General features: G+C 54.8%; 1 protein-coding gene across 1 annotated transcript; it reads left to right on the top strand.

Moving 5' to 3' along the window:
- Positions 1 to 712: 712 nt before the first annotated feature.
- Positions 713 to 1918, top strand: LOC116937791 (carbohydrate sulfotransferase 6-like). The gene has a single exon (XM_032944901.2). The coding sequence runs from the start codon at positions 713 to 715 to the stop codon at positions 1916 to 1918; it is 1206 nt and encodes a 401-aa protein (XP_032800792.1).
- Positions 1919 to 12882: the final 10964 nt, after the last annotated feature.

The raw sequence follows: 12882 nt of genomic DNA, 5'->3' as shown, positions 1-12882 counted from the left end.
GCGAACAGAAGTTTTGCCCCAACAGTTTGTTAAAGGCTATAATATCCCGCGCGCGCCAAGTTTGAGATGTAAGCATGTAGAGTGTCTTCTTTGGTTCTTTCGGTAAAGTCGCGTAGAATGAGAATAAAATAATATATTGATAAAATCAAATAACGCAATAAAATTCTCACGACGTCATCGTCTCCATGCACAATAAAATTATCACGACGTTTCGGCCACAACACAGGCGGCCTTCATCAGGTGAAGGGACGAGACTGTCTGGAGGACTGTCTGGAGGACAGTCTCGTCCCTTCACCTGATGAAGGCCGCTTGTGTTGTGGCCGAAACGTCGTGATAATTTTATTGTTATTTTATCAATATATTATTTTATTCTCATTCTACGTGACTTTACCGAAAGAACCAAAGAAGATGAATCCTTGCAGTCACGAAAGCTTTAAATCGAAATTCATGTAGAGTGTGTTTATGTTGAACCTCGTTCGCACCGTACGTAGCCAACCGTGCTAATCGGTGGTGCGGTGGGGGGGGAGAAGGTAATCTGCCGCGGTCTGGGAAACTCTGCAGGGGAGGGGAAGAGACGGAGAGATAGAGAACGCCTTCTGGAGAAAATGCAGTGCATAGGAGGGGCAGGAGGGGGAAGAGAGCGAGAGGTTCGGTCGAGAGAGTTAAGGGGAGAGTTGAGGAGAAGACTAGTTGTTGTTCTAGCGCTATTGCCATGGCGTTCCCGTCGTGTCGCCATCTGCTGCTGGGGTTCTTCGCTCTCTCTCTCGCCGTCATCGTCTCCATGCTCTACCAAGCGCCGGGCCTGGCGCGAACCGTTCCGTGGCGGCTGCTGGGCGCTTGCAGCACACCCACACAGGCGCCGCAACCGCCGCAGCAGCGGACCAACACCCTCATCCTGTCCAGCTGGCGCTCTGGCTCGTCTTTCCTGGGCCAGGTGTTTAACCAGCACCCCGAAGTGTTCTACCTGATGGAGCCCTTGAAGCACGTGTGGACCGCCGTGCCCACGAGCGGCGAGCGGGCGCTGCGGGGTGCCACGCGCGACCTCCTGCGCTCGCTGTGTGCCTGCGACGAGACGGCGCTGGAGTTTTACATCGCTCCACCTCGCCGACTCGGCTCTCTCTTCCTCTTCCACCACAGCGCGGCTCTCTGCCGGCTCCCTGCGTGCTCCGCCGCCACCGCGGCCAACGCGAGCGGCGCCCTCGGGTGCCAGCAGCGGTGCAGCGCCGCGCCCTTCGCGGGGATCGCCCGCGCGTGCGAGCGGAGCCGCCACGGGGTCGTCAAGAGCGTGCGGCTCTTCGACGCGCGCGCCCTGCGTCCCCTCGTGGCCGACCCCGGCGTGCGCCTCCGGATCATCCACCTGGTGCGGGACCCGCGCGCCGTCTTTGCGTCGCGCCGCAAGCTGTCGCGCCTCAGCCTCGAGGGCGACGACCGCGCGGTGCTGGGCCACGCTGACGCCGGCCGCCCGTCGCGCGACGTCGACGTGATGGAGGCGATCTGCCGGAGCAACGACGACGTTGCCGCCGCCGCCGCCGAGGGAGGTCGCCGGGAGGGGAGGACGCCGGGAGTCGACGGGGGGGGGCTAGGCGGCGCCTACATGGCGGTGCGCTACGAGGACCTGGTGAGCGAGCCCGCGAGGACGACGGGGGAGATGTTCCGCTTTGCCGGCATCGAGCTGCCCGACGCCGTGGCGGCCTGGGTCGAGCTCATGACGCACGGGCAGAGCGACGGCGCGGGAGAGTTCGACGTGGTGAGTTTGCAGTCGCCCGCCGTGGCGCGCAAGTGGCGCCGGAGCCTCCCTTTCGAGGAGGCGCGCGCCGTGCAGAGCGCATGCCGCGCGGCCATGCGGAGGTTCCGCTATCGCGAGTTCGCGAGCGAGGGCGAACTCCGCAACGCGAGTATCGACGCCTTCTACAGATAGACGGCGGTGGGGGGAGATGGGGGTGATGGAGGGTCATGGTGATAGGAGAGATGGAGAGTGATGGAGGGTGATGGTGATGGATGTGGCAGAGGGTGTGATGAAGCGATGGAGGTGATAGAGCGTGGACGTGATGGAGAGTGGTCGATGTGGTACATGGGCTGATGCGAGTGATGGAGAGTCAATGTGGCATTCATTATTGCTATCTGCGGCACTGATTCGATGCTATGCGTTCATGTCCTTAAGTGTCCTGAGATCAACAGGGGAGGTCACGGTCCAAGCACCCACTTCTCTCAATATGTATTTGGAAATGAGATGTGTGTGTGTTCGTGTGTGTTGTTTTAAGTAGCTCTCGTGTGTTGAGAGTCGCGGAGTTTCGTGGCTGCTGTGCCCCGCGTGTGACTGCTGCTCGCTTCGCTGCGCGGTCTCTTGAGACCTCCACACCACACCGCCTCTTCCTGCTCAGGCCATCAAGAACATCAACAACATTATCAGTGTAACACGCGGTAGTCGTGGTAGGCCTTTCGCGAGCAATGTTATCCATAGCATAGGGTTTTCTCGGGTTAAATCGCGTAAATATAAATGTGTCGGTAAACCCACCACCACCCGACACAGCCAATTAGTTAAGGGTTTTTCACGTAAACAAAACGTCCCAATTCGTGACTAGGTCAACAGAGCGGTTGTGTGTTGGAGAGTAAACCCACTACAACATTTACAATTCCAGTGATTACAGCAACCAGACTTATCAGGCGACCGCTAGAGTTGGCTATAAACAAATTGCTGTACTAGTGTAGTGACTAACTCAGAGACAGTAAGACTTGGAGGAACTTCTTTATTTAACGAGCAACATCGTGGGTGCACACTTACTGTTGCTAGCCTATACACAATACTGACTGTCTAGCACTGATGGCGCTGAACGGATACAGCCAACAACTATCTAGCAGTGAAATATCGAGTGAAGACGGCAGCGACGACGACAACGAGATGGTAACGACGAGCTTGAGGAGCACGACTGGGATCCCACTTCCAGCAACAGCCCCGAGGCCCCCCACAGGGGCCCCTCTTAGGGGGGGGCTTGGCCACGCCCCCCTTCTGGAACCTACCAGCGGGTTCCCGAGGCTTCCCGATGGGCCCCCCTCTGTGACCTTTTCCCTTTAGATGTCCCCCTCTCGTGTCTGTCGTGGCCTGCTGACGTGGGTACTGCCATACACCGCAGTTGCCCTTTTCCGTCAGCAGCCAGCGCTACGCCACTACACTTGTAATGAAATGGCACGTTTTGATTACGTGACAACCCTTACTAATTAGCTGTGTCGGGTGGTGGCGGGTTTAACGACACAATGATACATTTATACGATTTAACCCAAAAACCTCTTATGGATATCATCGTCAGATATTGTACGTGCATTGCTGGATGATATGATTGCTATAAGATGATGATGCTGATTGTGACACTTTATCATAATCGGCACGTTCCTCTCTTTGTCTCTCGATGTCATTCCAAGCGCGCATGCTCCGTCTACACGCTGCTGCTGCGCGCTAATCCCCACCCTTTGTTCCGTGCTGTTGTTGTTCCGTGTTGCTGCTGTTGCTGGTGTAGTTCCGTGTTGTTGCTATTGTGCTGTGTTTTTGCTATTGTTCCGTGTTGTTGTTCCGTGTTGCTGCTGTTGCTGGTGTAGTTCCGTGTTGTTGCTATTGTGCTGTGTTTTTGCTATTGTTCCGTGTTGTTGTTGTGCCGTGTTGTTTTTGTTGTTCTGTTGTTTTTGTTCCGTGTTGTTCCGGTTGTTCCTTGTTATTGCTGTTGTTCTGTGTTATTGCTGTTGTTCTGTGTTGTTCCGTGTTGTTGCTGTTGTTCCGTGTTATTGTTCCATGTTGTTGCTGTTGTTCCGTGTTATTGTTCCGTGTTGTGGCTGTTGTTCTGTGTTGTTTTTCCGTGTTGTTTGTGTTGGTCCGTGTTGTTGGTGTCCCGTGTTGCTGTTGTTCCATGTTGGTGTTCCGTGTTGTTATTGTTCCGTGATGTTGTTGTTCCGTGCTGTTGTTTTTCCGTGTTGTTATTGTTCCGTGTTATTGTTCCGTGATGTTGTTGTTCCGTGTTGTTCCGTGCTGTTGTTCCGTGCTGTTGTTGTGACCGTGTTGTTGTTTTTATGTGCTGTTGTTGGTGTTTTATCGTGTTCCGTGATGTTGCTGTTGTTCTGTGTTGTTCCGTGTTCTGTGTTTTTCTTGTTGCTCCGCGTCGTTGTTGTTCGCTATCCGCCACGTGCCTGCACCACGTCACAGCGGCTCGTGCACTCTTAGCAATAATAGTCTCACGAGAAATAATCAGAGAATAAGCCTCCATACGGTACCTGTGTCTACACACATTTTTTTATTTTACACATCCCATCAGCCACGCGACCTCCTGAGAGTACCCCTTACCAGCAGAATTAGTTAAAGACGAGCAAACCTCGAGCACGGTTTCTAAAACTGAATTCAACGAAATACATATTTTACCAGGTAAGGATCCACTGAGCTACGTAGATCTTTTTCAGAAGCGACCTGCCCATCACAAATGATAGCTCAGTGAAGTGGGCTTATCATCATCATCACGTGGGAACTTATCGCAGCCAAATACTCTAAACCACGTGACATTGATTCTAAACGTGGAGGGGAAAATCGGAGGACCCGGAGAAAATCCACGCGACCACAGGGAGAGAGAGACACACCGAAAACTTCAAACATACAGCAGGCATCAGGTTGGGTTCGAAACCCACGACCTGTGTACCAGGCGAGGGAGTTAACATCTCCTTGCCACCGCGACCCCTGCTGCTACTGCTGCTGCAGTGGTGCACCAGCCAGTCCAGTTAACAACACAAAACAAACTTAGCTCGTCCATCACGGTTAGGGGTTATGGTTAGGGGATACACAATACACGGCGACGTGGACAAGTGCACCATCTACACTACTGTATTACGGTACTTAGCAGACAATCTCTCATCCTCCTTCACTTACCTGTCTCGCCACAAACGATACAAAGTGCTTTACACATGTGAGCGACACAACCTTGTCAGTAGCATTGATTTAACACAAACCATACTCTGGAGAGATTTCCACGGTGGAGTTAGGCTCACTCGAACTAATGGCATTGAACTGCCATATGTTATAGGTAAGGGTCCACTGTTAGATATGGATCCTAGTTGAACGCAAAAACTATATAGCGCGATAAAAAAGTCTGATCCTGCTGGTATTGGGGCGCCGTGGTGGCTAGGAGATGTTAACTACCTCGCATGGTATACAGGAGGCCGTGGGTTCGATCCCGACCCTGACGCCTGCTGCTCTGTATTTGGAGTTTCCGTGTGTGTGTGTCTCTCTCTCATCATCATCACGGTGGCTATGAGATGTTAACTACCTCGCATGGTACACAGAAGGCCGTGGGTTCGATCCCCACCCTGACGCCTGCTGCTGTATATTTGGAGTTTCCGTGTGTGTGTCTCTCTCTCTCATCATCATCACGGTGGCTATGAGATGTTAACTACCTCGCATGGTACACAGGAGGCCGTGGGTTCGATCCGGACCCTGACGCCTGCTGCTGTATATTTGGAGTTTCCGTGTGTGGTTATCATCATCACGGTGGCTATGAGATGTTAACTACCTCGCATGGTATACAGGAGGCCGTGGGTTCGATCCCGACCCTGATGCCTGCTGTTGTATATTTGGAGTTTCCGTGTCCCTCTCTCCCCGTGGTAGCGGGGATTTTACTCCAGGTCTCCTCCAGTTTTTCCCCTCCACGTTTAAAATCGACGTCACGCGAGTATTTGGCTGCTGTACATTTCGACATGATTTCAGTTTTCAGTTTATTTATTTTGGTATAGCCCTGTGAGCCATTCGGCTCTTGAATCGGGTGCAACCACAACAAACAAAAAAACAAAAACACGAACAAGAAAAACAGCTTCAAGTGACTGTGTAACTGTGCAAACAGAAAATCCATGACAATAACAGCAAAATATTCCTGAAAAAAGCACCGTACACCAATGCTGTGTGCAAAATATCCCAGTGGGATGCAAGTCAAACAACAACAACAACCACCACAAGAAAACTTAGATTAAGGCCATCAGTCTAACTCCGTACTACAACAAAACAAACATGTCCAAACCAAAAAACGTTTTCGAAATCACCAAAAAATAAAGCCATTATTGCAACGTAACAGTGATCACAGGGACTGTGACCGAATTTTTACAATAAACTACATAAATAACATGTAACACCAAATCCTAGAGCCATAGCTGGCTGCATGAGTTACTCCACAACAACAGAAGTGTAGAGGTGTTAACTACGCGCTGTTGCGTAACCTGCGTTGCCACCAGGGCAGTGCAGCATTACCCCTGGGTACAACGGTTGGGGTCAGTCGAGGTGAAACGGATCGTGGCCAGGGTTTGGTGCGAACCAATCAGACGGTTCCACGTGGGAATGTATGATTGGTTCTACCTGGCCACGAAGGGGTATAAGACGGGTGACCCAACGGACCTCGAGGAGTTCTCTCCCTGCACGAAGACAAGACTGGGCTGAAGCCTAGCTAGGACCCTGGACCAGCCTTTCAGCCCTTCTAAGGGCTAAGGCTCGGCATACCCAGTGGTCAGGACCCACCGGGCCAGCGGTGGGTCAGATAGCCTCCCCTAGGTCCTAGCCGGAGGACTAGGATAGCGGTAGACGTGTGAGTCCCGCCAAGTCCGGAGGTTGTACCTCCTTAGGTATCAAGGAGGTTAGCGGTAGACGTGTGAGTCCCGCCAGGTACGGAGGCTGTACCTCCCTAGGGTATCGGGTGAGGGGACCGAATATCCCTCTGTGTGTGTTAAGCGTTGCATAAGGAAATAATACAATAAACAGAGTGTGCCTCCTAAAGAAGTCTGCTCGTCCTTACAACACTACAACTGGAGTCAGAAGTGGTTGGAAATGGAAACCAGAAGTTCAGCCCACGCGCGGAGCCAGAACGAAGATAACGCTGTCTCACCTCCAAGCACCGCCAGCTCCGCTGAAAACGCTGCCGCGTTGACGGCCGCCCAGCCACCGGTTGAGCAGCCGGTTGCTCCCCCTGCCATGGGGGACGGACTCAGGGCAGCACACGGCCGTCTCGCTCAACTCCTACACGCCGCGGCCTCCATTCTCGAAGAGATCAACTTGGAGGTTGCGGGCAGGCCGAGTCAACCGCCGGCAGACGTTCCCGCCATCGGCCAGGGCAGACATTTTGATTTTCCCGCCGGGGAACCACGTGATTCCGCCGGAAGCGGAAGCCAGGGGCATCCTGGGAACGCGGGGGGCCCATCACAACCCGCAACGTCATCAGCACGCGACGCTGCGAATTCAACTTTCTCAGCGGACGCCGCGTCATCACTGTACCGACACGGTACAGTAGACTCTATCGGCCGGGAAATCGCCGATCTCCGGCTCGAGACGGTACAAGCTGAGGGGGAGACGACGTCCGCCCTCCAACAACGCCTGCCCATCTTCCGAGAATTCACATCTGAAGGGGGCGACTGGGCGGCATTCCAGCGTCGCTTCCTGAGCCACCAAGAGATGGTGGGCTGGTCGGACGCACAGGCGCTCCGAGCACTACCGGCCACTTTGGATGACGACGCTCTCGCCTCGCTCCTCACCATCCCCAGGCAACAAAGGGCGACTCTTCAATCGGCCCTTCGACGGATGTCCGACGTGTACGGGCCTCCATCCGACGTCCGCAGCCGATTTTACGACAGGCGACGCCGCCCTAAAGAGTCTCCGTTGGCATTCCGGACCGCTCTACTGGCGATGGCAAGAGCGGGTTACCCTCGTATGGACGACGAGGCCATCGATGCCATCGTTCTCCAGAAGATGCTGGAGCTGGCGCGCGAGCTGCGCATCGTCATCCAAGCGGTGGACGACGACAGTATGTGCTCGCTACGAGCCGCTCGGTGCATCCACGCACATCTGCTGCTCCACACGGAATCGACCATCGCCGCCTCGGCTTCGACGTCGGAGCCTGCCAGCAGGGACGCCGAGTTCTCCCCCGACCGGGCCTTCATGGCGACCAGGTCAACGGGCCGGCGATCGTCCGACCACGCTGGTCGCCGCAACGACCAGCAGCGGGGACGGCCTGCTCCACGCGGCGAAGTGACGTGCTTCAACTGTGGCCGACGAGGCCACATCTCCTCTGACTGCCGTGCGCCTCGACGACGCCCCTCCGCATCCCGGGGCCTGGACTACAGGACGTCCACGGCATCGCGGCAAAACCAGGCAAGTCGCGACGCCTCTCACGCTCGGCCCTCATTCACACCATACACACTGCAACGCACCATAAGAAGGGCTCGCGATTCGGCGTGTGATGGGGGGTATTCTGGCGTTTGTTCGCGGCCACTCGGACCTGGGCAGTGGTCTGAGTTGGCCCATAGGGTAGTCGCGGCGACGGCAGGTTCGTCCGTGGTTGTCGGATCAATCGAGGGTGTGGAATTTCGCGTGTTGGTCGATACTGGTGCGTCGGCTACGATCATTTCGGATCTGATTTACAATATACTGCCCGTACGATGCCGCCCCTTGGAACGGGTTTCTATCCCGTGTTTCGCCGCTAATGGCAGTTCACTTGGCATTATTGGGCAAATTCGGGCGCAAATTTCGATTGGAGACATTAAATTGGCAGGGCCTATTTTGGTCTCTTCTTCCCTCGCCGTGCCGTGTTTGTTAGGCACTGATTTTCTCGCGAAAATGCCTATTAAGATCCTTGTAGATCAAGGCTGCATCGAACTCCCGTCGGGTCGACGGATGGCGTTCTTGCCCACACCCTCACATCCGCGCATGGCTAGTGCCTCGGTGCAGGCGTTTGTTGCAAGCACAGTCCGCATTCCGCCAGGGACACAAATGCTCGTGCCCTTGCAACTTAAAAAATCGCTAGCCCCGGAGGCCTCGGCTCATGGCATTTTGCTGGGGCCTTCAAACGCAGCTGCTAAGGGGTTAGATTTGGTGGCTGCACAGACCCTCGTAGCAGCCGACAGGGAGCCGTTCTTGCAGGTTTTGAATGTCGGATTGTCCACAACCGTCATTCCGCAAGGAACTGTGCTCGCTCACGCGACCCCGGTGCCGTTGGGGACCGGAGTCGCGGGACACGTGCATGACACGCCGCAGGTCCCACCTCCTTCCGAATCGGATGAGAGATCGTTGGACGCGCTCTGCACAGACACGGGTGATCTGTCTCATTCGCAGCGAATTAAATTGCGCGCTCTTCTGCGAGAATTTTCCGATGTCTTTAGTAAATCTAAATTTGATATTGGCTGCACCAAGCTGCTGCGTCACCACATTGATACTGGTGACGCTGCCCCGATTCGACAAAACCCGTTTCGGCTTAGCCCGGCGGAGAAACAGCATGTTAAATCGGCTGTGGATGACATGCTGAAGGCCGATATAATTTCTCCCTCCACTAGTCCCTGGGGTGCTCCAATAGTGCTGGTCAAAAAGCACGATGGCAGTCTCCGTTTTTGCGTTGATTTTCGGCGCCTAAATAAAATCTCGGTAGCGGACGCCTACCCTCTCCCTCGTATGGACGAGTCATTGGATGCCCTGGCAGGGGCGCACTATTTCTCCACCTTGGACCTTCTGTCGGGGTTTTGGCAACTCCCCCTCGACGAATCGTCAAAACCTAAGACTGCTTTTCGGACACCACAGGGCCTTTTCGAGTTTAATAGATTGCCCATGGGTCTCCACTCGGCCCCAGCGACGTTCCAGAGGCTCATGGAGCTGGTCCTCGCTGGGCTCCAGTGGGACTCATGTCTCATTTATCTTGACGACGTCATCGTCTTTAGCCGCACGTTCGGCGAACACATCGAACGGTTGCGTGCTGTCTTCTTGAAAATGCGGGCCGCTAACTTGAAATTCAAGCCGCAGAAGTGTCACCTTCTGCGTGAGTCTGTGCGCTATCTGGGCCACATAGTTAGCCGCTCGGGCATTTCTACCGACCCTGGAAAAAACCAAATGTGTTCAACATTGGCCGACCCCTACATCTGCGGGCGATGTTCGTAGTTTTATTGGTTTTGCGTCGTACTACCGCCGGTTTGTTGCTGGCTTCGCGACGATTGCCAAGCCGCTCCACGCCCTTACGTCAAAAGGGGTGGCGTTTCATTGGGGGGACGCAGAACAGGCTGCGTTCGACTCCTTGCGGAACGCGCTCGTGACGGCACCGTCCCTTGCGTACCCCGATTTTTCCGTGCCATTCGTGTTGGACACCGACGCTAGCAATACGGGGATTGGGGGTGTTCTGTCACAAAAAGTTGATGGCATTGAAAGGGTTGTTGCCTATGGTAGCAGAGTCTTGTCTCTTGCTGAACAAAGATACTGTGTGACCAGACGTGAGCTGCTGGCCATTGTTTTTTTTATTCAGCAATACAGGCCGTACCTGTATGGTCAGCATTTTACCGTGCGATCTGATCATTCGGCTTTACAGTACGCTCTGCGGGTTGACCAACCGTCCGGGCAGCTTTCTCGGTGGCTCGAAGTCCTTCAGGACTACGATTTCAATGTCACTTACCGTAGGGGTGCACAACACACGAATGCCGATGCATTGTCTCGCCTTCCGCCGGCTCAAAAATGTGCGTGTTTTTTGGGCTCGGGCCGTTGTAAGCCGCCACTGCCTGCGCAGGTCGCGCCTCTCACAACGGTGTCAGCCACACTTCCCGCCGCCTCAGCGCCGATGTTGGATCATGCAGATCCAATGGCCAGTGACGATTTGCTGGGGCTAACTTTGGCCGAATGGGGTCGGCACCAGGGCGAGGACATGTCATTATTGAGGTTGCGTCGCCACGCGAATAATGCGGTTCCAAGACAGGGCAAATTTAATTCATTTGTCATGAAGCGCGGCTTGTTGATGCATTGGGATGCTGACTCGTGTCAACATAAAATCGTCGTGCCATCCGCCTTGCGATGCAAGGCCGTATGGGCGGCGCATGAGCGTTTATTGCACCTGGGTGTTCATAAGACCATTGGGTTGTTGCGGTTGCAATTTTTCTGGCCGGGCATGCTGCGCGACGTCACTGACATTTTGCTGGGATGCACCCATTGTGCGCAACGTAAACCACCGGCTAAACCGGCATGCCCGCCCCTGCAACCCATTTCGGTCTCTCGTATAAATGAGTTGGTGGCTCTCAATATTTTGGGCCCTTTTCCTACTACGCCACGGGGTAATAAGTACCTTCTGGTTGGGGTAGAGTATTTTACACGGTGGCCTATGGCCTGGGCCCTCCCCAACCAGTCGGCGGCGGCCGTTGTGGACGCCTTTGTTCAAGGCTACGTCCTGGACAAGGGCGCACCAGAACGGTTGCTGACCGATCAGGGAAGAAATTTTTCGGGAGCCTTGCTGACTGATGTGTGCCGCCTGTTGGGCACTAAGAAAGTGCGCACTTCGCCCTACCATCCCCAGACCGACGGCATGGTGGAGCGCCTTCATAGAACTCTCACCGCTATGTTATGCCATCAGGTCGATGAATCCCACCTCGATTGGGACTTGCAGGTTCCGGGGGTCCTCGCCGCATACCGTATGGCACCTCACGCGGTGACGGGATTTTCCCCGTTCTTTCTAATGTACGGCAGGGATGCCTTTCCTCCCGCCGACGTTCGGCTGGAAATCGAACAGCCACCGCAAAAGTCAAAGCTCGTTGACCACTTGCGATTCAACCTCCGTAAGTTGGCCGAGGCACGGGAGGCCGCCATTGAAAATTCGGCTTCCCGCCAACGGGCGAATTTGCGACTGCGGGACCCTCGGTCGTACACGCATCGGTGGGCACCGGGAGACAGGGCATGGCTCCACTGCCCCCAGGTGCCGGTGTCCACGTCGGCCAAACTCCTCAGACCATGGCGAGGCCCGGTTGAGGTAGTGGAAGTCCTGCGTCCCCAATGTGTTAAAATTAGCTGGGGACGGCGTCGCTGGTGCGTTCACCTCCCGTTGGTGCCTAACCCACAGCGCAGGCGTGTCATTCCTCCTGCAGATGACGCGGGAGTGACGGCTCCATGCAGGCCACGTTCGGCCTCAATGGACCGTGGAGCAGCAGGTGTCCCCGTGGAGATGCCTAAAGGCCCACCGGATGCTCTGGCTCATCCTCCTCCTTCCCTTGTGCCGCCAACAAAGCCTGCCATCCCCTACGATGGTCCCGCGAAACGCACGCGCGCGAAATCTCGACGGTTGTTATAATGTTTTTTTTTGGCATGTCTAGTGCCTTGTACATACGTTATGTTGTTAAGGGGGGTATTTATAGGGGTTTAATTGTTCTTGTTGTTCGTGAGGCACACTCACAATTCTTCTACCGTTGGTAATTTCGGAGTTCCCATTGTTGCAGCCGGGACGGCTGGAGCTTCCGAAGGAGGGGGTGATGTAGAGGTGTTAACTACGCGCTGTTGCGTAACCTGCGTTGCCACCAGGGCAGTGCAGCATTACCCCTGGGTACAACGGTTGGGGTCAGTCGAGGTGAAACGGATCGTGGCCAGGGTTTGGTGCGAACCAATCAGACGGTTCCACGTGGGAATGTATGATTGGTTCTACCTGGCCACGAAGGGGTATAAGACGGGTGACCCAACGGACCTCGAGGAGTTCTCTCCCTGCACGAAGACAAGACTGGGCTGAAGCCTAGCTAGGACCCTGGACCAGCCTTTCAGCCCTTCTAAGGGCTAAGGCTCGGCATACCCAGTGGTCAGGACCCACCGGGCCAGCGGTGGGTCAGATAGCCTCCCCTAGGTCCTAGCCGGAGGACTAGGATAGCGGTAGACGTGTGAGTCCCGCCAAGTCCGGAGGTTGTACCTCCTTAGGTATCAAGGAGGTTAGCGGTAGACGTGTGAGTCCCGCCAGGTACGGAGGCTGTACCTCCCTAGGGTATCGGGTGAGGGGACCGAATATCCCTCTGTGTGTGTTAAGCGTTGCATAAGGAAATAATACAATAAACAGAGTGTGCCTCCTAAAGAAGTCTGCTCGTCCTTACAAAACTACAGAA

The sequence above is a fragment of the Petromyzon marinus genome, chromosome 55 (assembly GCF_048934315.1).
Source record: "Petromyzon marinus isolate PM22_M1 ecotype Great Lakes invasive population chromosome 55, UKy_Petmar_22M1.pri1.0, whole genome shotgun sequence".
Taxonomy (NCBI): Eukaryota; Metazoa; Chordata; class Hyperoartia; order Petromyzontiformes; family Petromyzontidae; genus Petromyzon; species Petromyzon marinus.
This window is presented reverse-complemented; position numbering and strand designations above follow the sequence as displayed.

Bases quoted from the DNA above. Each gene is read 5' to 3' on its own strand.
- LOC116937791 (XM_032944901.2), top strand. From the start codon at position 713: ATGGCGTTCCCGTCGTGTCGCCATCTGCTGCTGGGGTTCTTCGCTCTC.